Source organism: Apostichopus japonicus, chromosome 3 (genome assembly GCF_037975245.1).
Source record: "Apostichopus japonicus isolate 1M-3 chromosome 3, ASM3797524v1, whole genome shotgun sequence".
Taxonomy (NCBI): Eukaryota; Metazoa; Echinodermata; class Holothuroidea; order Aspidochirotida; family Stichopodidae; genus Apostichopus; species Apostichopus japonicus.
In genome coordinates this window covers 19,497,433-19,523,855 of record NC_092563.1, presented here as the reverse complement: position 1 = coordinate 19,523,855, position 26,423 = coordinate 19,497,433, and the positions used below count along the sequence as shown (strand labels likewise).

The 26,423-nt window shown below is 35.7% G+C and overlaps 3 protein-coding genes across 5 annotated transcripts; 2 read left to right on the top strand and 1 right to left on the bottom strand.

Moving 5' to 3' along the window:
• The first annotated feature begins 879 nt into the window (after nucleotides 1-879).
• On the top strand, nucleotides 880-8,263 carry LOC139965354 (uncharacterized). Of its 3 annotated transcripts, none has more exons than XM_071967645.1 (4): nucleotides 880-923; nucleotides 2,026-2,056; nucleotides 2,425-2,772; nucleotides 3,799-8,263. In XM_071967645.1, exons 1-4 carry the CDS (start codon nucleotides 895-897, stop codon nucleotides 3,925-3,927), a joined length of 537 nt encoding a protein of 178 aa, XP_071823746.1. In that variant the 5' UTR covers nucleotides 880-894; the 3' UTR covers nucleotides 3,928-8,263. The 3 variants fall into 3 exon arrangements, with proteins under 3 accessions (XP_071823746.1, XP_071823748.1, XP_071823747.1); XM_071967647.1 differs by lacking the exon at nucleotides 880-923 and adding an exon at nucleotides 1,571-1,669; XM_071967646.1 differs by lacking the exon at nucleotides 880-923 and adding an exon at nucleotides 1,586-1,728.
• A 1,057-nt stretch (nucleotides 8,264-9,320) lies between these two features.
• LOC139965355 (nuclear envelope phosphatase-regulatory subunit 1-like) lies at nucleotides 9,321-15,350 on the bottom strand. Its single transcript, XM_071967648.1, has 6 exons — nucleotides 15,211-15,350; nucleotides 13,952-14,023; nucleotides 13,200-13,273; nucleotides 12,740-12,849; nucleotides 11,380-11,434; nucleotides 9,321-10,643 (listed from the first exon to the last, which is right to left on the bottom strand). The coding sequence occupies exons 1-6, from the start codon at nucleotides 15,236-15,238 to the stop codon at nucleotides 10,608-10,610; spliced, it is 375 nt and encodes a 124-aa protein (XP_071823749.1). The 5' UTR covers nucleotides 15,239-15,350; the 3' UTR covers nucleotides 9,321-10,607.
• A 318-nt stretch (nucleotides 15,351-15,668) lies between these two features.
• LOC139965353 (glycine cleavage system H protein-like) lies at nucleotides 15,669-25,902 on the top strand. Its single transcript, XM_071967644.1, has 5 exons — nucleotides 15,669-15,836; nucleotides 17,510-17,595; nucleotides 19,072-19,135; nucleotides 19,582-19,713; nucleotides 20,889-25,902. The coding sequence occupies exons 1-5, from the start codon at nucleotides 15,677-15,679 to the stop codon at nucleotides 20,981-20,983; spliced, it is 537 nt and encodes a 178-aa protein (XP_071823745.1). The 5' UTR covers nucleotides 15,669-15,676; the 3' UTR covers nucleotides 20,984-25,902.
• Nucleotides 25,903-26,423: the final 521 nt, after the last annotated feature.

Sequence of the window (26,423 nt, the reverse complement as noted above, 5' to 3'; positions counted from 1 at the left end):
TGCATTACTGCATAAATGATAAATGAGAAAGGTATCGTTTTTATCAACTTCCGGCAAAAAGCGTACCCAGCGCTCGTCATAGTGTACAACAACAGTGGCTAACGGCGCGTAACGTTGATGTATACACTAGGTGGCTGCTGTTATTGGCTGCTCTTAATGGCTGCTACCTTCAAACAGGTTCTAAATAGTTGCTAAGTGATTTTCTTCCGCGTTGCCAGAAGCTCATTGCTGGTACCTGCTATTTTGATTTGGCACCTGTTGTGCCAACGTATTATGAGCTGAGGTAGGCGTAACCCTATGATTTGCAAAAAAAGGTATTGGTGGGGGGGGGGGGGAGAAAAGTACATGACTAAATAAGTTAAGAAAAACATATTCATCTAACTACAATTATGATAGCTTCTGGTGCTGCTAGAAGGGGTGGCAGTTAAGTTTAATAAACTGGTTATACAAGGACCAGCTACATATGAAGAAGACAAACACAGGTACGATTGAGGTGTGGCTGTTTATAGCTTGATCTTTCACCCTTCAATGGCAAAGTAAACTTTTCTTCCTCGTTGACAGAAGCTCAACGTTCGTTCTTCCCAAATTATAGAGGTCTACCAGTCCTTGGACAGGAATATGTCACCAGCTATTCGACCCAAACATATTTATTGACTAATGCTGACCAATAATAATATTATTTTTCCTCAAATGGATATAGTTTCTGAACGTTATACCTGGGATGTGGATACACTATAGTGGGTGCAATAATATCATTCTTTTCTGTGAGCGCCAAAGGTCATTTGAGGTCAACAGACATCAAAACATGAAAACCTTGTTAACAATATCTAGGTTGAAGTTCATACTTGGTGTGCTCATCTCCGTTGACAATTAAAATAACCTCATTGAAGTTGCATGGTGGGGATCAACGGTCAGCATGTACGGTTAGAATATATTTCAAAGTCCGAAAACACTTTAAACACGATTTCTCAAACTGCAAAGATTGGTTGAACTGCATAGTTTGAATGTGTGTGTATATATATATATATATATATATATATATATATATATATATATATATATATATATATATATATATATATATATATATATATATATATATATTATATATATATATATATATATATATATATATATATATATATATATATATATATATATATATATATATATATATATATATATATATATATATATATAGCAATTAATACTGTAAGCTTTTTCATCGACAAGGTTTACAAGGTAAAATGTTGGTCTTTTGACCATGTTTGACGAGAGGGGAGCGGTGTAGCCAGTCAGCCACTGAGCTCATTGTCATATATAGTGGACCTGGTGAAAATGCCGAAGAATATCGTGTTTCCATTTTCGGGGAATAATTAAGACTTCAAAAAGTCGGACGCCGTTATAATACATATTAAATATCACCAGCAATTAGTCATCATATATTTTGTTATTGAGAACTAAAACACGTGTACTGCAATAATCGAGGATGTTACTTTAACAAGTCCAATGTTTTGATATGACGTCATCGGTGATAACGGTTTTTTCCGTTTCAAATTCCCGCTTCAGCACCGAGAGTGCCCATTTGTATGAGCTGTGTTAGGCTAAACGTGAAGTACTGAATACTGCATACAAGGATTTGCAAATTTCACGTAACATCCACGTTGGAGTTGGTTGAGTTCTGTTTTTATTAACTGGAAAAGTGGAATTTGTAACCCTCATTAGAAAGTCAGTCAATAATTTTGCTCGGCAGCTTCTCCTTACCGCCTCTCAGTCTCAGCAATTACCCGCTCTCTGGGACCTACCACCACATAGCATTTGTAGTATTAGGCTATAGTATAGTCTATAGACAAACAGTAAACAGTAAACATTGAAATTTACATTGACTAAGTTATGTCTAGTCTGAACCTGACATTAAGTTTATTTTGTTATCGTTTAGTTGTTGCTGTGGTGTCAACTTCCTGTTAATGTTTGCTACTTATTCCACTACTACTTACTTGTAATTAACTTGAACTTTCCTTCTAGTAAACTCATGGCAGGAGGAGACGAATTTGAGGTAAGCAACCCTACTCCCTATTTCATGATTATTCACCAACGTTAGTACAGCCTAGCCCAAGCTATAGACTCTAGTATAGGCCTGTACTAACATAACAATAATAATAGGCCTATACAGCATTCTCTACGATGGCATTATGACAGGCTGTTTTTAACTTATGTGGATGTATGTACATATTACATGTATAGAAGGTGTGTATTTTGGTAGAAGCTGTATGTGGTGGGTGCCCTCGCCGGAGGTTTGGTGGTGGTGTGAGTAGTTTCAATGGCAATTGTATCAAATACATACTAACATAGCATCTTACACAGTTATTGATGTTACCATATTGAACGCAGTACAGAGCATTTCAATGTTATAAACTTTCTCAGGTTGGCAAAATTCTGGGGAAGAGAACAAGAAATGGGAAAACTAAATACAAAATCAGATGGAAAGGGTTTGATGAAAGTGAAGACACATGGGAACCAGAAGAGAATCTTACACATTGTTCTGACCTGTTAGACGATTACAACAATGACAGGGATCAAGATATGACGATTATCAACCAAACCATAGCAAGCAATCCTAACATGAACGGATCCGTGATGAGGAGTCCTATGTTCAGCAGCACACCAGCTACAGTCAAAAGGGTGAGACAGAAGGAAACCATGTTTGCCCAGAATAGAAGGTACATCAACGGAAATGAAAGGAAAGACGCCATACCCTCCACAAGGATAGAGGTACAGTATATCTACAGTATACTAATAGCATGGCATTCTTTACTTTTATGTAAGTATCATTTAAAGCTTATTATTCTGGTGGCATACAGTATACTTGTTGAATATACATAAATCGTTACCTTATAGTTGTAAGCCCAATCTCAGGATCTTGCCCCAAACTTGAGATACTGTTAAATTGGTAAAGCCATATTATTCCAGGAAGTGGATAGGCCATCTGTGTTGTCATCAGTGTACACTAGACCTGTTATTAAAAACATTTTACTTGTACTACAGTATTATATTAAGGGTCATTATTATCTTGCAACCAATCATAGTTTAGTTGTTTGAAGAACAAGACAGATAGTTTACTTAGTCATAGTGGGACGTGAGAAAATCAAATAATAAATTCCCACTCGGATTCTTTTAACACTTACGTAAAAAATGAAATGTCACAGTATATATGCTTATAATAAAAAAAATAAAAATTATTGTACGATACAATTAACATATAAGCTGCTTTGCTATATTAAATTTCTTTTACATAATATAATTACTTAATGTTCTTGGCGCCCTTCTTTTAATCAACAAAAATATTCCTTTTTAATAATGTAATCTGTTTATTCCTAATCCTCCAGTATAATCCTCTTTCTAACTAATCTATCGATAAAGTTTTCTTGGTGTTGGTGTACAAACATAAATGACGCATGTTTACAGTAGCAGTCCTGTACACATCCTGAATCGTATCAAGATGTGTACAATACATGCAGTATTGCAGTAGCATTACACATCCTGAACTTCATCAAGATGTGTATCATGTATGCAGTATTGTCCTGTGAACATCCTGAACTGTGTCAAGAGACAAAATTCAGAAGTTTCAAAAACTGCTACACAAACTATAAATACTAAATTGTTCCTGGAAAATATTCCAGTGTCATAAATTTGATAGAAATTAATCCAGTACAATTTAATGTACAACATTTTCTATGAGTGTTAGGTAAAGATGCACTTATTTATTTATTTTTTCCTTCTGTGTTTCTTTCGCTTCAGGAAGATGACAACCAAAGGTTCACCGATGCTGAGGACAAGCCTGCCGGTGTTATTGTGATTTACTTGGCTCTGATATGCCTTGTTGCTTTTGGCTTTTACCAAGTGTTTACTCGCAGCGCTTCATCTTGACCAGTGGTCAAATATCCAGTGGACCAATCCCAGCTGGTATCCATTGAGCAAAAGATCATCCTACCAAGTTGGATCAATTCTCATGCACTAAGAGAGCTTGAACTGTTACAAGTGAAGTACAGTAGGTGGACCAAATTGATGTGAATTCAAAGATGGACAATGTTCCATGAACTTGCCTTTATTTATTACATGTGTCATGGCAGGACACAACTTTGGAAGGCTAAATATTTCCACTCTTGCTTTATATCATTTTGAACATGATGTAATGAGGCTGATTTTAGTGTTACAAGAAAGTATTTTGAAATCAATAACTGTTGTAAGATACTGTAGAGCTCTGTTTTTGACTTTAATTTGGAAGGAAATGAAGAAAGAATGAAAGAAGGAAGGAATGAAAAAAGAAGAAAACACTGTAAAAGCTACCAAGAAAAATTCAACTATTGTCATGACCTAAAATATAATTCATGTAATAGAGATTAATGACAATGACAATGAACCGTTTCTTTGCATTGATTGGCATTCATATTAAGCCAGTAATGTGCCTTGTGGTAAATCTCTCTTAGGGTTTGATGCCATCACTTCCTTCTGGTTACATTATTGTCCTTCTCATCATTTCCTAAGTCCTGAGGTATACCAACTAAGTCATCTAGCCCTGTCTGTAGCTAACTCTAGTCATGAACCGTTTCTTTGCATTGATTGGCATTCATATTAAGCCAGTACTGTGCCTTGGGGTAAATCTCTCTTAGGGTTTGATGCCATCACTTTCTTCAGGTTACATTTAATACGTCCTGCTCATCATTTATTTAAAGGGATATTCCCATAGCAGACAATGGAACACAAGCCCTAGAGCAAGGGTTCCCTAACTTTTTGTTGAACTAAAATCTGCATAATTTAGTAATGTACAAAAGTTGTACCTATCATCAAACTCTACCATATTACACTATGAACTTGATCTTTACGAAGCACTGTTATGTGTATCAAAGTATAATAATGACTCAGATTGTGTTAAAATATATTCCACACTGTTAATTGTCCCTATTAATATCGAGATATGGTTGATTAAATGTAACCTGCTTTGACCGGCCCAACCCTTGATTCTCCAACCAGTGCATCACCATCCATGGTAGGTTGTCTGTGATGTCATCATGGTAGATATGTTTTTCAAATGTTTCAGTTCTGTAAGGGTTTATATTGTTTTTGTTCATTTATCGTAGCAATTTGATACATTGGAATATTTTCTTAGGTGTTAATGTCGTCTGTATTTAGAATTTTCTCAGCAACTTTTTGTGTTAAATAAGTCTTTTTTCCCTCTGTTAATAAGTGAATTTATATGATATAGAGAAAGCCACTTTGAGCACGTACATTACAGCTCAACTTCTGTTATATAATCATACATATTGTCCTTGTCAGATGCATTCACAAATTATCACCAAGTAAGAATATATCATATCTCATATCTTCTCCATACAAAGTGATATGAGGATGTGGTTTTAACCTCAAGATGTAGACAAAAAAATTCCAGCATGCAAAGTTAATAACATCGGCCACTTGCATGTCCCTTTAAGTACAGACGGGGAAGTGAAAGGGAAACATGAATGATTTTTGTACTTTCATTACCCGGAGTCCATGTAAAAAGGCTGTTGTCGGTGTGATCCCCATATTCACTGAGGGAACGAGCTGTGCATACGTTGTGAGTTACTTTAAGTACGACAATCATGGGATGTGTTATATTACTTACTGTGTTATGTGAGCATATAATTACAGGATACCATACACTCTTACAGTAGCAATGCACATACTTCCTGGTGTAGCCATATGTACACTTAAGATTTGCCCAGACAACATGTACAGAAGAAAATGCAGTCAACACCTGCAAGTTTGAGTTACAGTATATGTACATCTTAATCTTGCCGTTTTATTGTCTTTTTTTTACTGTTTTATCATCTTTTCACTGTTTACTATTTTTACTGTTTTTTTCATCTGTTCATCGTATGTCTTTTACTGTTTTATCTTCTGTTTTACAGTTTTATCATCAAGAAATTCAGATGCTTCATTAAGTATTACACTTGTTACTGTAACTTTCTCGTAAATTATGTTACAAAGTAGTTTAACATTATAAAATTTATTATTTCATTGAGTTGGCCACACTGGAAAATTAAGTGGCTCTCTCTATTACTTCCTGATTATCGTAAAAGCGTAGAAATATGACAGGGTTAAGCTAACTGAAGATGATATTAGGCAGGCTAATTTAGTTGATATCAATATAGTCCCAGGAAAACGACAAATTTAAGTTTTGTTGTTGTTATACAACTGTACAGTATTACAAAAATCACACAAGCATGGCGACCGCCAAAATTCTGCGGAAAAAGTACATCGATGTACTTTTTCCGCAGAATTTTGGCCCTTTCACAGAGTTGGGGGAACGAAAGCTTCGGAAATCGCCTTTGGTCACCCAAAACATTAATATATATAATGGGACACATGTATGTACAGACAGGTGTATTGAATTTTCTGTTCATAACCTGTTGTACATTAGTCTGTATGCTGGACTACATGTTTAGATGCAATCACTCCTGAATGCCTACCACCATTACCATGGCAGTATGTAATAGTAATTAACTTTCCCTCTCAAATAATGTTACCATATGAGAGAGCAAGCATATTGGCTTTAAAAAAATTGTTTGCTTTTGGTGTTATTAGCGATAACAATGTTTTGAAGCAAGTCATTAATCGATTATGGCAATGTAATCAATTGTCTTCAATGTACATTAAATTAAAATGAAAAAGGAAAGAAAAAGGCATAATTGTCTCCATCAGTGAATTGTTTAATAGCCATAATTCTAGTGAGTATTATTTCTTATCAGTGCGAACATGAGACACTTTGCTTTCAAGTTCACAGTAAACAAGTAACTATAAACTATCAAAAAAACATTGTCTTTGCCAGTTAACGTAGGACCAAGTTTTTCCCCCTCCATTATAGCTTAATATGATCCAGTAAACTACATTAGTATTAAGCAAAACCAAAGAAACAAAAGCAATGTGTAATGAAGTAATTTTAGTTCAATTTTGTATGTGATCATTAAGAACAAGCCAAGAAGAATGGCAAAGTGTAAGAATGAGTTTCTTGTTACTTCTTCTCTAGCACTTTGTACTTAATCAGATACTAGGCTATCTAGTCTGTGGGATTAAATAAAATAATCTGTTTGTATCTTTTGTTCAAATACCATTAGTGCCTATTGTGGCGTCATTGGCGTTAAACTGTTAATATGGTACAGTACCTTGGGTATACGGTCACCATACGTCCCGATTAACCGGATACTTTTCCAAAAAAAAATATATTGTCCTGCTGGCACACTAAATTGTCACAATATTTTTTATAAAACAGAATAAAGCATAATTTTATCAATGATTATAGTATTTAACAGGTATATACATCATTCTTTGAAAGAAATTTGCAAAATAATTGGGGTCTAAAGAAAGGTTTGGTTGAGAAGCAAGAAATTATAATAATACACTGGGCATAATTTAATCTGTTATCGCAATGGTAAAGTCCTACTGCTAATAAATGCAAAGATTTGTAGTATTTTCTATGCACACTTTTATCTATAGTATACCGTACATATTATAAGAAGCAAGACCTCACTGATTTCTACATTATGTGTACACTAAACTATTATTCCCTGGTAAACTGTTGAAGAATGTCTCTTAAAGGATGGTCATTTCTTAAATTTATTCATCTTAAGTAAAAACGAAAAAGCTACCGATGTACAGTTCCTTGTGGAACAGTAGATCGTTAATACAAAGAATGCACAACTGAGACCTTGTCATACTAAAATGAACATTTAATCCTAAATCCTACTTTTAAATGTTTACTTTCTTCACGTCATGTGTCTTTCTTTGCAGATTCAAGCAGCTTCGTAGAATTTCAAGTACTTGCTTTATCAAATTGATCCTTTTATAGAACATCATGTGCTTTGTAGGACTTGTTAATGCATTATAATGTACAGAATCAAACTTTTTATCATGTTAATTTGTACAGCAGTGTGTGGGATTTATATTGGCCACTGGCAAAATAAACCTAAGCAATAAGAAAGAAAAAATGAGAAGAGATAATCTATCGTGATCATCGTCTGCAAATCATATTTTCCATGTAGAATCATTGAAAATAAATATATATATACCATTTTATTTCCTTTTAATGATGTTTGAGAGATCCTTGCTGTGCTTAAAACATGTAATATTTACCTAGGGAAGTGTAGTGATATGTTTTATACCACCTTGGTCCATTTGGAGACCATATTTTGTATTACATATTACAATAAATGATAGATTTTGTCAATTTTCCAGTTGGTTTAATTATTTGGTTTGTTTTGTGTCATGTCTGGGTCTTCATTATGAGAAGTATAATTAAGTGAGTTGACATAAAGATTGAAGATTAGAGCATTTCTGTCCAGGCAATGCGGAAAACCATTTGTTCTCCTTCGAGTCATTTATTTGTCACTTTTGGAATTAAGCAGTATTTTTCTGTGTATCTTCAACAATTAAAGGTAGGAATGTTTTGGGATGACAAATTCACTTTTTCATTTACTAAAACACTTTAAACTCGGCTCTGAAACAAAGCCCATTATTTGGTCTCATTGTTCTTTGATATTTGTAAAGTGGTAGCCTATGGCAACCAGTGATTTCAAACTTCTTGGTCTCTTCATGCATTATGCACTTTCAGACCCGTCAACTCTCCCGGTTTTACCGGGAGACTCCCGGCTTTTACCCGAATCTCCTGGCCTCCCGGTTTCATATTCTATTCTCCCGGTTTTTAATGTTTCATCACTTGCGACAATTCTGAAAATAGCCAACAATTAGTCCTATGCTTAGTAATTTTCCACAGTAACGCTGAACAGGAAAGGCTATTCAGTGTAGTTCGCAAGAACAAGACTGACAGTCGGTCAAGTCTCAAGCTTGATGGGACTTTATCCAACATATTAGCCATGAAGTCACAGTACCCAGAGTTCCCTGTTTCAAATGGAGCCTACTAAAGAAACCCTGTAGAAAGCGAAGCAAGCTGCTGTAAACTACAAAAAGAAACACTGATTGGATGATTCTCTCACTGTATTGCATAAGTAGACTACACTTATTTAGGAGTATTTATATCTTTTCAGCTGAAAATTACCAACCTCCCTATTTTCCCCTTGTTCTCCCTATTTTCCCCTTGTTCTCCCTATTTTTGGGCCCTGAGAAATGTTATCCTCCCTATTTTGGGGTCAAACAGGTTGACAGGTCTGCACTTTGGTTGCACAATGGGTAGTAAAATTAAGCAGATTCACACAACAGAACTTACTATGCTTAGAGTTCAATCACATGATATAGAGACAAGAAATAATATCAAAAACACTGACAGATGTGAATGTCATCAAATGTTATGGAACATTATATTACAATATTTCTTTCAACTAACATCATATTTAGTTACATGAACTTGTATTAAGAAAAAAATAATAAACATCCACCTACTAGATATTTAAGACTATTGCAAATTTCCTTCCCTCATAACATCATCCCTCCCTCACAACATCACCCTTCCCTCACATCATCACCCCTCTCTCACAACATCACCCTTCCCTCACAAGATCATCCCTCACTCACATCACCCCTCCCTCACAACATCACCCCTCCCTCACAACATCACCCCTCCCTCACAACATCACCCCTCCCTCACAACATCACCCCTGCCTCACAATATCACCCCTCCCTCACAAGATCACCCCTCTCTCTCACAACATCACCCCTCCCTCACAAGATCATCCCTCCCTCACGAGATCATCCCTCCCTCAAAACATCCCCTTCCCTGTCCTCTCCCCCTCCCCTTTCTTTATTTGACTTTGATTCATAGTTGATCTCTATTCTGGAAATGTTTCACTAATAATCACTGCATAGTTTTTTATTGTTAAATCTACATATAATGAAGCACAATGTAATGAAGTTCTTTCATAAGAAGATAGTACATGTGTGGACAAACATACAGACACAATTAAATCTGACTTCAAAAACCTTGCCCTTGAATCAACACTTGAGAAAATCTGTACATTTGTTTTGAAAGTTAATTTTACATTTGTTGGCATCCTTAGCTTACATCTAGTACACATTCATAACAGATGTAAGTAAACTGGCCTAGCATAAATTGCAGACAAGAATAATGGCAAAAGTTGTTAAATATTGTCATATTCCTGCAGCGAACTTGTTCTAGTTACTACTGTACACTACTGAATACTTTGCCATGGTAAATGAGAAAACCTTTGTAGAAATTGTGTTGAGCAAAGCCCAGTCACATTAGTGGATGACACAAACCAAAAGACAGCCCGCGAATCTGGTAGAAAAATGTACTCGGTTGAATGGTTTTAGTGATGTATACACGCAGCCACTTGCAAATATGTTTCAGTTTTTGTCCCCATCTCAGGTAAATGGAACCATTTAGATGATGCACCACGCAGTTGTGATTCTCACTTCAAAAGTCATCAAACTTTATTAGCGAAAAAGAAACTGTCATTCATCAAATCCAGTTACATCTTGACCATGAACTAGTTATAAATTAAATTTGTCAAAACTGTCAGACAATATGGAAGAAACCATCTTCCTTTTGATTTCAAGAAAGGACTCTTTTTGTACAGTTGTATGAGAAGAAGTTGGTATCACAAATTTCTTGGTTTTAGTATCAGTTTTCCAGTCTGTTTGTGAAGAAAGAAATATGAAACAAGAATAAAATAACAGAAAGATGTAAAGACTGATATTTATATATATATATATATATATATATATATATATATATATATATATATGTGTATATATATATATATATATATATATATATATATATATATATATATATATATATATATATATATATATATATATATATATATATCTATATATATATATATATACACATACTGTAGAGTCAATTAAAAGCAGTTTATGAAAAAGAAGAAAAATCAAAATTATTATGAAAAACACAAGGCTTCAAACACTATACTGTATATGCCCCTTTGAACACATTCCATCAAGTGAGAGTAAGCTTACAGCTCCAAGAAGGGAAAACAAATACAGCATGACATTTTTAGCCTCAAATATATTGGATGAGCGAGGATGGATGGATGGACACCTTCCCATATTTGGAAACAGGAAAAAATAACTTTGGAACTGATAGGGCTGGAGCTCAAGCTAGAGGCATTCTGTTGATCTTCATGAAACAGACAGTTCACAGAGTTGTGTGTATACATACAAAACCCTTTCTTACTTGAATGCATGCAAACTTGCAAAGAGTTGTCGAAAATGAACCACGGATGGCCTCCCATAAAACTTAAGAAAGTGAGGAGAAATGTCGAAATGAGAACATTGGCCTTTACATCAAATCGATCAATGAAGCACAAACTAGCAAAATATAAAGCATGTAGATGTACTCACATCATCGCAGGACATGTTGAAATCTGCTAGTATTGTTTTGCATCTAGAAGTTAAACTGAAGGTAATGGCATTAAGGAAAAACACATCAGTTCAATTAAAATAATTAGTACAGTATTGCTCAACCCCAGTGGCGGAGCTAGGGGTATTGGTCAGCGGGGCGAGAATGGTCTGTAGGGGCGCTTTCGACACTATCTAAGCGGAGCCCCACAACAGGTTGGCGCGTAGCATACAGAATTTTTTTGAGTAAAGATACTCCCTAGATCGCCGGAAATGACTCTTTCCGGGCCTTGCTAATTTTCAGAAAAACAAAGAATAAATAGGTGTATAGGTGTAAATAATAGTTTATATTGGTGTTGAAAGTACATGTGCTTCATCACAGTCCCTGTGGTACAGTATCTTTGTTGTATTGCTATTTCAGCCACTGCGCGTGGTGTATCGTATAAAAAAAGATCGAAAACCCTGTACAGTTCTTGGAAATAGTTTCGTACAATAGAAGTGCCGATAAATTAAATACTAAAAAGGGCGCCAGCAGTCCATTTGAGTCTGTCAAGGGGGCATCAGCCCCCCTGACTGGATGAACGCTCCACCACTACTCAACCCACTGCAGAAATGTACTAGAATTTCATGTGGACCTACCAGTATCTAACTTCTAATAGTAGCTACAACAGGAGGAATGTCTTAGACTTTCAATTGCAAACCTTCATTGGTTATCTACAATTCTATCAGTTCTGAGGAATTATTTTGGTGAATTAAATACAGTAAACAGTTTATATTTTTTTGCAGATATGACTTAAACTTTCCATTAAAATGATATTCTGGAAGCTAACGTTAACTTGTTTGCCTTACAAAAATTGTAGGAAATTTTCTAAACCTTCAGGTCAAAACCACATCATAGAAGCACTTTGTCTGACAAAGACATGATTTTTTTTTTACCAATTTGGTTATATTTTGTGAGGACATCTGATTATAACATCTTGAACAAGGTCATTGAGACAGCAATTGAGCTGGACACTTGTTTCTTCCCCTAAAAAATCTAAGTCACTGCATACTGATCCACAAAGAAAAGTATGATTTCCACAAAAGATTCACATTTTGACGAAATTAGAAATAGAGAAAACATTAACTGCTACGCAAACACCCCAATTGTATCATGCTTATGGATAAATCACCAAGACGACTTTCCTAGAAGGGTAATTGTACAGGAAAACAAGAAAAAATTATTTAACATCGACCAGGTTCTCTCAAAGGAACTACAGCAAGACAGAATGGTTCTTGAAAACAGTATGTGTAGGTATACTTATTTTCCAATACTTCTTCACATGTGACAGGCAGTTCATCTCAAACAAACTTCAAAGGATACATTGCTGGGGCCACAACTCGTCGATGCACACCAGCCAGAAATAAAACTATAAGGATGAAGCAACTTAGAGCAAATATTGGATGATTGTATAAAGATTTCAAGAAGGAAACCTGTGAAAAAAACAAGAAACAGGACACCAAATAATGAAATTTATACATATTTTAATGACAAAATTCCATTTTTGAAGTATACAGTGAGAAATTGGGAAAATAAACCATTAATTGACATGGCCTTGATGACAGGAAGAAATAGGGAGCATATTTACTACAGTAAGTTAAACTAATACGCAGCAGTACAGTGCATACCAGAAATTAATACAAAATGAAATAGGATTTGCAAAGTGATTCCAAATGAAGGTCTGTTTATACTAGCTATATTCAGCAAAGTTGGCAACTATTGAATTCATGATAATTTTAATGCTTATTCATGACCTTTTCAAGGTACTGTAAGTTTTTCTTACCTGTGATGTTTGTTCATCAAGTAACCAGTATCCGGCAGATACAAAAGTACTGACTGCAACTACAAATAAAACGACTGTAAAAATAAAAATAGAGTACATCTTTCAGAATATGACACACACTGCTGTACTTTCAATCTGAGCAATTTCACAATTTTCTTGTAACCCCCTATCCCCTTCACCACCCCTCCCTAGTCACTTCATACCTCTGCAGGCTCTTCTGCAATAAATTATTCAGTATTATTGACAAAATATATCATCTGAATGTGATCAGCAGTTCATATGTCTAAAGAAGATGTATGAGTAAGTGAGTAACATTACAGATTATAATTCATGGAACTCAGGCACTGTTTTTTTTTTTTATTCCACATGAACATTACTCAAACTTTAATGTTCCTAATGAATAATCTTGTTTTCATTTTTCATATATTCTGACTATATAGCCACATGCATGATCTGTTTGAATTTGAAGTTTTTGTTTGTTTCTCAAATTCACAAGTTTGACTTTTTCTTCTTTAAAGAAAATAAATCTTGACTAAAGTAACTGGTAAACGTGGTCTGCATTGATATGAACTTTCAGCATGGAATTTAACTAGACTTTCCCCATGAGAGACAAAATGAAACCACATGAAAAACTGATTCCAAATCATAAAATAACATTCATATCCAGTGCCATGATCGATACTAAATTTCTGGGCTTCTGGCTCGTATTTCTGAATTTACAAACAAATTAAATGTTTAGTGCTCTCCCATACTTCTCCACCTCCAGGCATACGGTCTTAGATGTTGTACACATTCACTCAGCCGCTGTTCAAAAGCTTTCAAATCTGGGAAGAAAGAAAGGCGGACAGAAATTATGACAGCAAACTAAATATTCTTTTTTTTTCTTTTCTTTTTTTCAGTAGTGTAATAATCTAATCATAATCTAAATCAAATTAGAACACAAGAAAGACCTGGGCTATGTTTTTTTTGGTTTACAAGTGACCTTGAAAATGTTGTGCATTGTTTTAACCTGAAGTATAGGATCATTTGTAAGCATCCTCAGAACATTTAATTTTAATTGGTAGACTGTAGCCTGTATTTTTTCCATCCATCAATAACATTGGACAGCAACCATTTACACTACAGGTAAGTGCAATACGGACGGAGAAAGTTTTACGAAAAAAACATTTTTCCCATGAAAAATATGTATGCACGATGGTTTCAGTCACTTTTAAATGTGTTTCCAGATACACTCTGATTATTACAACCATTGTATTTGATGGTATTTTAAACTTGTTGTCTTGAGTTGTCGTGAAATGGGCCTGTTGACGCTAATTATGACCATTCTTTTATATAGCCCAATGTAGACTAACATTATTCCAGAGATGACATGTTAATCCCAAATCAATTTCAAGGCCTACTGTAGGCTATTTTACTCTACTGTATATATACACTGTGTTGTTGTTTGTTGGATTTTTGCCAAATCTCTTGACTAACAAAATGGAAAATTTGTTGCCGCCTTAGTTTGTTCCACCTACTTTTGAGAAAGATATGTTTGCATTTTTGCCAAAAAAGTGATCCATGGTTCACATAATATTGTGGTAGGCCTAATGTGTGAATTTCAAGCCGCTTAATTTGAATAATAATTTGTCACATTGTTGCATTCACATTTGCATGTTGAGTTATAATTCAGAATACAACTATAGACACCAAGCAAAACAGATTTGTTCTCCTCATTGAGAATTGAGTTGTGTTACAGTTACTTTATTCGTAGGCCTCGTACATTCATGCCGTTGGCCAAACATAACTTCAGTTAAATTGGACATCGCTCCCTTTACAATAACAGTATGCTACGCAGTAGACGTACAGTAGGCTACGGAATGTCTTGTTCATGGTGACTATAAATTTAGGAGCGCCTGTGACTTAGCCTAACGTTACGAATCTATCAAGTTCAACGTCGCATTCACAATTGTTTGCACTATATTACTAGATCTTACCTAAGCAAGAATCAAAATCTGAAAAAGCGTATTACCTTCTGTTTGAATTTGTTCTACAGACATTTTGGAAGTGTTTCCCCTCCTTTCTGGTCGATCCGTTCAGAGTCGGTATCACTTCCGCGATATTCGAGGATAGTCACGGAGGTTTGGCCGATAATGTCAATTGAATTGTGGCCTAAACCTCAGCGTTTTGTTGTAACCGGTCGGAAGCTAGCGGGCTATTTCAAGTTGTGCTGATGTATTAAACTATTGACGTATTATAGGATTATTTTCTTTCCGTCCGCTGTTTATGGTTGCTAGCTTCCGACAGGCATTTTTTGTAAAATATGAACATGTGACAATGGTTCTAGCATGCAATTGACATTGTGTGATTGAAATCAACGCAACGTAGGGTAGGGCATACAGTAGCTAGCTTACGTTAGTGAGACTGAGATTACAAATCACGGACAGAGAACCAGAAACACTCAAACTCCGTTTATATCCCATCGTCACTCAACAAAAATGGCTGGAGCTATTCGAGGTGTCTGTAGACTGCAACCCTTCATAAAGACCTTCTCGCTAATCAGCCAGCAGAAGGTTACAGCTTTCACCAAGCCATGCAACTACCAGTACCAAAACGCTTGCAGAAGCTTCACTTCACAAATGAACAAGTTACTTTCGGGTGAGTTTATCATTGAACAACTAGTTTAACCAGGCTAAGTGGATTCGAACTTTGTTAAGCATTTACGCATTGAGTCTTCATGACCTGGAACCGGGAAACCTAGGGAATGAGTCATTCAACAGAGAGAAGAAAACGTGATCATACTTTATTCAGGAAATCCGACCACATGCTAGTTTACTAGTTTACTCGACCGTATGAGATACAACTTACATTCTTACTGGGGTAAACATCTCATACAAATTGTATTATCTTCGGCTGGAGCTATTCACACAGATTTTCGGTTTGATAAGGAAGGTGCTCATGCTTATTTACCCAATGGTTGGTCCAGTAAGCATTGTACCGAAGCTCACATAAATGGTTAATTTGCCTGATGTAAAGCTTATTTAACCCACTGTCAGGGATAAGTAATAATGGCATCAGGGCTGGATCCAGGGGTTCGGATCCCGCCCCCCCACCCTATTCCATCCCTGACATAAACTTACGTTAGTTATGGGCACAAACTTGTGTGCAGACCTACTTTTTGGGAACATGCCCCAGATGCACCATTTCAAGTCTAAAATTTAAATTGTTTTGTAATTTAATTACATTAGCCCCCATGCATGCACTTTATGGTACACATACAGTATCCCTTTGGGAGATATGCTGAGCTGCAATTTTGAGTTACATGCATGGCTCATTTTGTGGGGACTTCAGAAAGGATTTATGAAATGTAAACAAATTTATGACAAGATTAGGTTACTGACATGAAATTTTCATTTTTAGATGATGTTTCTTCGATTAAAATAGCTACTGTACAGTAATATTGCTATTTTGACACCAGAATCTAAAATGTTTGGCCAGGAATCACACAGTGAACACATTTTTAACTACGGCAGTAACATTATTGTAATGAAATGGTAGGCAAATGGTGTCATTCATGGGAAATATCATACTTACCAATATCTATATTAATTATCATAATTATCAACATTATTAGTGAATATTACTTACTTTTTAAATAACAAAAGTGAAACAACTGATAGTTGCCCAAAATACTGTATGCTGTTTAGTACCCAAACTGATGCATGTTTTTAAAGCCTAGAATCTTCCATGAGGACTCTATCGCCATGATCAAGCAGTCTAACCCCATCCCTCAGAATCAATGCTCAATATGCATGAGTGCTACTATGTACTGTACAGTTGCTTGGAATAAGCAGTTAATAAATCACCCTCCCTCTGCACACTGGAGATTTAATAATGTCTAGAAAAATTGTCTCCCCAGTTCCCATATTTTGTGTATACTGCCATTTACTGTACATATTTGTGGACCGTGGCATTTTCTAGAGACTCAATGTCTCCTCAAGATCAGCATCTTTTGCCATCAAGAGACACATATTATATTTACCTACCATAGACAGAGACTTTGGGACTTCCATCCTGTGTATAAATTATGAGAGCTCTAGTCAAAGTTGATCACATTTCAGGTGTAATGTTCAGTACAATTAGCACAGTTTATAACATTACTGTGTACATGTAATACTTTCCCATGAATGAATCCTTTTTTAAAAGTACAGTAAAAATTTCATCATAAAGGAATGTTAGCATACACGTATGTATTTATTACACAAACAAGATGCTAGAAACTGGAGAGTGCTGGTTTTCAAAAAATTGTTTAACTTGCAATTTTTTTGCAGAAATGAGATTCACCGAGGAACATGAATGGGTACGACAAGAAGGAAGCACACCACATGTCACTGTTGGTATCACAGACTATGCCCAGGTACTGTATTAGACCAAATTAGTGTTTAAGATAAGGATTTCACCTAAACCAAAATTCCCTTGACATATTTTAATAGTCAATTGCATGTGTTCAGCTTGTAATTTGCATCACCAGAATACTGCAATTCAAAGTTCCCATTGTTACTATTAGGACTCTAAGTCTACCAATGTGCAATTGCTTGTTCATACAGTGACATTTGAGCATACTGTACCATTTTGATATTTTTTATAGACTGTCAGAGCTCAATAACAAGGACTAAATTATTTGCATAATATCAGATTAAGGGTCACTGCTTTTACCTCAACTGTACTGTAGCTCTCCTACATTGAGCTTGTTATCATGGCTAGCCCATATCTAGGCATAACATGGGGAGGGGGCAGTGCATACTACTGTGCCCCCTCCGGGCCCTCCCCCATCTGAGCATCCATCATTCCCCTCCCACACGGCACTCCTGACTACAACCCGGTATTCTATTGTTTTTTCTTGTGTTATTTCCAGTAGGCAGGCAAGTAACCTATATGTTCTGTGAAGTTGGTACAGTATACATGTCTGTGTGTGTGTCTGTGAATGGGCTGTGCACAAGTGGGATAGCAAGTTTGTAAATTTATCTTTAAGCAGGACAGCACAGACAGAAGATCATATTTCCTACACAGCATATACCTGTACATGCATGTGTATTGACTTCTGAAACCAAATTGTTTTTGTTTTTGGTTAAAACAAAAGAGACACTTTGGTAATAAATGTCCTTTCAAGTCTGTGGCATTCAAACTATGAAAATCTAAACATACTTCAGTACAGTACAGTACAATTCATATCTCAACAAATCATTTGTATGTGCAGTATATGCTCTTCCTATTCAGGGGTAGTATTGGCCAAGTTGGTTTATGACAATAACAATTTATGAGGGCAAGACTTTGGTTTTAGTGTGCAGAGTTTGCCAAGCACTTTCTTAACATTGTAAAAAGCACAACAACTCAAACATTACAGTAGGTGATAGTAGATGTGCCAGTGTAGTGGGTACACATGATCACTTGAGCGCAGGAACCTTACTTAGTGTTGCAATCAATAATAGTCAAAGCATGAAAATCATGGTTTTAATCAATCTTCTGCAGATAAAACAGGGCAAGGAATAACGAAGCATATTTGGTATTTGGCAATTTATTGTTTAAGTTTCTTTAACTATCAATTTTTTTCATGATCATTTCTTGACTGCCTTTTTTTGGGGATGGCTCTGTTCTTTTTTCATGTCTCCTACCTCTCCTGTTTCCCTGTTGCTTTCTTCTCTCCATCCCTTGTCTACTAATCCCCTTACATGTATCTCATTGTGTTCACAGTGCTCATTAACCTGTCTGTATTCTGTGCGTGTTTTTGTCCCTTCTGTTTCTGTTACTTGTCGTTTAGCCTCTGAAGAAGATCCTGCTAGGATCGAAACGTCAGGCCAACTTACAATTACACATTCTTTTTTCATTTGTACAGGACTCACTTGGAGATATTGTGTTTGTAGAACTTCCAGAGGTTGGTAGTCAAGTAGTTGAAAAAGGTATGTTCTTTAGATTTATTGTAATGTCATTGGACAAACATACAAACAAGTTGGTAAGGGTGTGTTAAAAAAAAAAGTCATGTATGACCTCTTTTTGTCTATTCTCATAGTTTGAAGTGAAATTTCACAGCCATTAGTACTCTAGAAGTACAGTAATAAATTGCAGAAATTTGTCTACCAACGGTGGAGAGCTGCACTTTTGCCTGTGAACAAACTCTATCTATAATATGAACATGCATATTGTTACTCAATGCAATACCCTTTAATATTTGAGAAATTTGATTCTTGTAGTCCAAACTCTTCATTTACCATGAAAATAAAAAATCCTCCTCTGTCCTTTTTTTGGTGATAAATCCTACTTTTGTTGTGTCATTCTCCTTTATTGACACAGTCATACTATTATTACACTTTTTTCCTTGTAATTTGCCTCTTTTTTTTATTCAAAGATTCGATCGGAGCCATAGAGAGTGTCAAGGCAGTGTCAGACGTATACTGTCCTGCGAGTGGAACTGTGACCGAGGTTAACACAGAGCTAGAGTCTACACCAGAAGTAGTCAACACTAGCCCATTGGAGGATGGTAAGAGCAGTTTGTTAGTTTTCTTGGTGTATTCAAAGCTAATTGTTGACGTAATATATTTTTTATTTGAGTACTTAACCAAAGTTAGACATTCAAGTTCATGCTTTCCTGTGGTGTTATCACAATTTGAGGGGGAGGGAGGGGGAATGGGTCATGAAAATCACAAATTATCCCAGATGGTTCTCACTGGAACTTTAATATCTACAGTACTATTGAACTGTATTCAATTCACCTAGATAAATTTTGAAGAAAAGACAAAAGGAAAATTTACAAGTAATAGACATGAAAACAGTGCAAAGACAGGAGGGGAAGGTGTTATAGTGCTGTAGGTGTGTCTGCAGTGGGGGGGGGGTGGGGGAGGGGAGAGGGGGAGGGGACAGGGAGCAAACAAATATTGGCACCAAGAAGTAGATGTCTTACAGTAGCTAGAATGAGGGCCAGCACCCAGCTGGGACAATTGTCTTTTGTATAGTAGTATATTTTTTACGTTTGTTTCACAATTCACAGCACACATACTGACAGTTTGAGCAGAGTGAACATGTCTGGTTTCAATTGTGTTAAGGTTTCGGACTCTCAGTACTACTGTAGTGCTTTGAAGCATTATGTGAGAGGACAGTTAAGAGTGGTATTTAGTATTGAAACATTTTCCAAACTGGCTGAGGGTATCCAACTATACTGTACATGTAAGAATACTACATCATCTGGTCAGAATGACTCAAGTGATACAAACTGACATCAAATGTAGCTTAAAGTTACCAAAAGATCTAACTTTCCAACAACAAAAAGAAGAAAGAAAGATGTACATTGAGTACAAGAAGCCAAATGTTGTGGGCGGAGGTCAACTCAAATGTTCCTTTGAGTTCCTCAGGGGTCAATTTTTGAAAAGCATGTTTTACACAAATATTTCAACAAAGAATGTCATGTTTAGTATGTTGATTTATCACACTTAGTACAAGAAGCCTGTTGTTGTTGTCAACGGTCATTTCAGGACAGACTGTGGCCTTGTGTATTTATTGTTTGTCACATGACACTGCTTTTCACTTTATTTCTAAGATCAGGTCTGTTGTACACCCTCACTATACATTCCGTCAAATTCGTGAAGAAAACTGCTCATGTTACATCATCGAAACCACAATGCCTTTTTGCATTCTGTTTTTGTTTTGGTTCTTTTCTAGGTTGGCTTTTCAAAATGGAACTGGCTGATGTGTCTTCCTTAGATACTTTGTTGACAGAGAAAGAATATAAGGACTACCTTCATGGGCTTGAATGATACATCATGCAACTAGACACCGAAAGAGGCCACGGTAGAAGAGAGGTGAAAAGTACTCTGTTGGGGGTGGGGGGGTGGGGACAGGGGTTGGAAGGGTGGGAATGTCTTAGGTAAGACTGGCAATAGTTGTGGAACTACATGAAGACAGTTTGATAACATGACAACCAGCTTTCAAATCATAGCACCTGCATGTAATAGTCTATAGAACACAAGGAGAACTTGTTGGTATTAGGGTACCTGGTGAAAGCCTTATTTAGCGACACAGGCAAATTTATGTAATATTCCGGGGGTTTGGGGTTTTGTTTTCATTTGAGTGGCTTCTGTACATTACCCTTAAGACATAGTATACATTGGATTCTCTTATAAAGAAATACCTACAGAATATTTTCTTGTTATTAAGAAAGTAATGAATATTTATTCACTAAAAAGAGTCATGATAAATGCTTAGATTTTATTTTTCTGAACTATTGCAGTAAAGGAAGGAGTTTTTGCAGGTATTATACAGTACATGTTCTTTGAAGCCAAGATAGAGTGATGTATCATCACATGTGGGTAGTTGCTAGTTTTCATATTTTGAGATTTATTTCACTCCCAAGTCAGTTATCACTGGTATCAGGACACACACTATATATATACACACTATATATATATATTTTAACCAAAGGCTACAAGTTGTTGGAATGAGACATCTGTTGTAACAAATGGTTGCAATTGTAACTAACACATTAACTAAGTTCAACTCTCTAAAAGATTTCACTGAAACTGCTAAATTGCAATGTTTTGTATGTACTGTAAGCAATGAAGTAGCTCTACATGCCCAACATGTTACTGTTAACCGGTAATTTAGTCGTCACCAGTGAAGGACCACAACCTCTGTCTGATTCATATGCAAAATAGGCCAGGTCTAAGTACTTTTGCTGGTAGAGTTAGTTAAGTTCCGACATCTGTTTTGAGCAATAACAGATTTGTTGTCATACGTCTGTGTACAAGACACAAACAAACAATCCATGTTTATGCTTCGGTATACTTGAATTGTAGAGAAAAGATTTCATTGCCAATGAGACTGCCTGCTTTTTTCTTTTTTAATTGCAAAACCATCATGTAAACTAATGTTCTGTCAGCAGTACATGATTTAATGCAGGACAGTATGGTCGCCTCTCTCAGCTCAGCCTGAGAGTTACTGTCCCTAGATAGAAATGAATAAAGGTACTGGTATGCGAGAACATTAGAGTAAAGTGTGCCATTTTGATACGTATAAATCATGCTTCTTGGGTGACAGGGTTGGGTGTTTCTGTGATGAGAGAGTCCTGTATGTTATTATGTCTCAATTAATACTGTGTAATAAAAGTGACATTGATGAGTTTATTAGAAAAAGGAGTATTCATTTGTAAGGTAGCATTAGCCTATCCATGAAGTTATCTGCTAATTGTATCACAAAATATGATGGAAAATTATCAAATCATGTAGTTATATAGTTTAATGCATAATATGCCATGGGCTGTATAGCTGCTTTAATTTGCAGACAGTACCCATAAAAATTTGTCTGTGATTTAAGTATAATTCTTAAACATTAAAAAAAAATTACTATGCAAAATATTAAATGCTGTATTATTTCTTCTTTTATCAAAATTGATAAAAAAAAAATCAAATACAAAGTTCTAATAAATTGACTCACACAAAATATACCTCAACATTGGACAAAAAATGAAGACCTGTAACACAGAATGACTTAAGGGACTTTTTTAATTAACACATTTACAATCTGGCAACTTAGGTTTCTTCCCCCACCCCTCCACCCCCCCAAAAAAAAAATTAAGGAAATAAAAATAAATTAAGATGGAAATTTGAATTTTCACATAACTTGCCAAACATGTAGAGTGTGCTATGCTTTTCTTCGACTACAGTAAGTTGGTACTTCCAGGTTAGAAACTATGTGGTCACTTATCACTGGTAATTAGCATACAGTACCATATTAAGGAAGTCACTATAAGCTAGGTTCAAGGCATTCGTTGTGGTAGGCAAGTCTGTTTCATTATATGACAGTGATTGTGGCAACACATGATTGAGTTGCATTGTTAAATTGAATAGATTACATTTTACAAATTGCAGGAACATTGATGCTGTTGTCTGTTTTGTCTCTGTGCCCATAAATAAGGCTCTTACATTGCTACAAACTGGCTCCTTCCTCACTGTAGACCCTCATGGTGAAAATTGTAAGTGTATTATTTTGCTGTTTCAATACAGATATTTCAAAAAGTTGACTTATCAATATTAAGCTCATGGATGTGTCGTCCTATGAATGATAACTATTCCCTTTATAATATAATTGAGCATCATTGTCACATCTGATTGGTTGAGGGGCGCAGTTACTGTGCCACTGAGTTCTACACTGCTGGCCCTTAGTGACAAAAATTTACGTCAGGCTGCAGCCTATGTAGACTTAATCACAGTCTAGTGAGTAATTAAAAATTAGTGAGTTATTATAAAAGTACGACATTTGGGAACATTCTGTTTAAACTCACAGTCCACCAGTATCGCAGCTTAGTGTATAAAGATGATGGAATTTATACTAAGTATAAATTAATGGAGCTACAAAGATTTGCCAATGAAAGAGTTATTCCAATTTATATTTTATCATTTGTGGGACATGTAAACTTTTGGTATTGATTGAATGGTTTAATTATAAGATACAGTTTAGGAACAGACGGTACCTCGGCAGTTTCTTGAACGATCACGTTTTTGGACAGAATTTCTTTGTTACTGTAAGGTAACTTAGTATACTTAACAAAGCAGAATGAGTGATCTATGTTGATGAGGGAGACAATATATCACCCTTTGGCCTTTTATGAACAATAATCTTATTTGCATTTGAATTGTTAAACTGTTCCGTATTGGCCCTATCTGATTGTGTAAATATGTAATTACCGTCAGCTGATTTCAGTGTTGAATTTGCAAGCTGTAAGCTTCAATGGGGAAAGTTTTATCAAAAGAAAGAGTTCACAAGATAAGAGATCAGAGAAATAACTAGCTTTACTCCGAAGTGCCTATTTTATGAATTTGAAAATTGGCAATATTTGACATGAAGTCTATGAGGGTGTGTCATAGTGTGATCATTTATAGCGAGCACAGCATTTCGATGGTGGGGGAGAGTAGGAGGTGGGCATACTAAAAATTATCCTCGATTGAAGTAATTAAAAGTAGTTGGATAAACCTTTATGGACGGGTGACCATAGGTGTATTAAGGATTTTATAATGGAGGGTTGTAGCCCTGGGGCTATGAAAACCGACTCCCATGTGTGTGTGGGGGGGGGGGGAGAATCTGTGTCTTCCAGAAAAAATGATTTAGATATCAAATGGTGCATTGTGACACAATAGACTAGTCTATGAATTAGGTCTAAATGCAAGTTTGTGCTGATAAACACTCTTGAATTTGTGTGTGTGGTTGGAAAGGGGAGTGTTCTCATGGGGTAGTGGTCTAACTCTTCCCCTAACTGAATTTAGAAAATCCCAGACTGAGACCTTTCCCCAACCACTTTGCACAATGCCACTGGGCGTGATCAATTGCTGCCTTATTTTGAATAATTCTTGTAGGTTCGGCGGTCCAATTTTTTCAATGGGAGCAAAAAAGGATGTTTTGTGAAAATCAACCACCAAGTTGATGAGTTAACCTTGTATTTAGGTCATTTGTGTAATTTCTTTCAGTCCAATCATTTCATTATTATATGCCCGTTTCCACCATTCTGCAGTCAGTTTAAATTCCAAATTTGTGACTCTGCCCCTCCACTTTATTTCATTTCTACGAGAAGAAAATGTGCTACCTCATTTTTCGAAACATGCATAATTAAATAGCTTTTTGGTTGTCATTATATTGCAACATAACAGTGTCTTACATGGGTGACGAACAAATGGACGGTTTTGAAGTTTATTAATAATTCACAAAGCAATATTTAGGAATCGCCACCAACTAACTTGACTGCCAGATAGCTCAGTTGGTAAATTACAGGGCTTGCAATCCTGTGGTCACCAGTTTTTCTAATTAGCCCAAAAAATGTTTACAGAATTTTATTTTTGTAATCTCCCACTGAGTTTCCTATTAAGAAAAGGAGAACTTGCCAGAATTAAAGTATTCAAAATGATAATGTGTCAACTTTAGTAATGTTTCAGTCTTAAAAAGTAGAAGAATTTGGTATTATGTGAGGATGCTTTTCATTTCTTTATATCTGTGAATCTTGCCGGAACTGTCAGTGAGAGTAATATAAAATACAGTATTTAAAAGTGACTGTTAAGATCTGTCATGAACACTACCATGTATCTGTACCGAACTAAATGCAATTTCAATGTTTTGGCAGTACTTATTTGACATCAAATTTGAAAGATTATATACAATGGTAGGCTGTGAATGATTTATGGTACCTGCAAAAAGTTTTAGATGGAGAGATACTATGGAAATTTCTGCCTCACCAAATCCCAATACAATCCATCTCCCTTTATGAATAGGCATTTTATTCATTTGAACTTAATAATAATAATAGAACACAATTTTGTGATCAACGGCTTAGTTTGAAATTAAATGGAAGGCCTAGTCATGAGTGAAAGGGCAATTATCATTATAGAAGCTCATTGTTCATATGAGGCCACCATTAGTAAAAATATCATTTGGCAAAATACTGGATTGCAAATTTTGAAAGTATTTTGTCTCATTTTTCATCGCCAAGAAAATGAGCCAGTTTTCACATTTACCACTGACCTGTAGTATTACTATTAAGTCATCAAAATGGCACGTTTTAATTCCAATATATTCCTTTTTTGAGCTCCTTTTAATAATCACAGGGGAAATAACCTCCAAAAACCATCATTATTTTTTGTAAAAACCTAATGTTAACAGTCATGAAACAATGTCAAAGAGCCAGCAATGCTGACCATCCTTGTTTACTTTTCTTCTTTTTCCTGTTTTATAGGAAGTTATCAAAATAAATCTAACACAGTCACCTATTAACCCATGTCACATTAGATGTTGTGAGCAAACCATCATACAGAACAATGAGATATCTGCTTACAAGAGTCTCTCTATTTTAGTCAAAGAAAAGACAATCATTTTCTCTTCTTGAAGTGACAATAAAAGAGTGAAAACAAATTAAATCGTCTTCCCTTTTGTGTGATGTTTCGAGACTTGAACCTCAACCTATTTTAATGGAAGTACGTACGCATATTTCTGACTGGAGCGTCGATGAAATATTTACACACTTTGCAGCTAACTCAAGGGTAATTTTAAAGAAGATATCATGGTTCCAAACAAAAGCATTGCAATCATGCCTAGTGTTTGCCACCAATCAATCTCTAAGGAAATTGACAATTTATGTATGTTGTTACATGTCTCAAAGGGAGTGAAGACTCTTGCACAAAGTAACATCTGTTGGGGTGTAACAGAAGTGTAGGCACC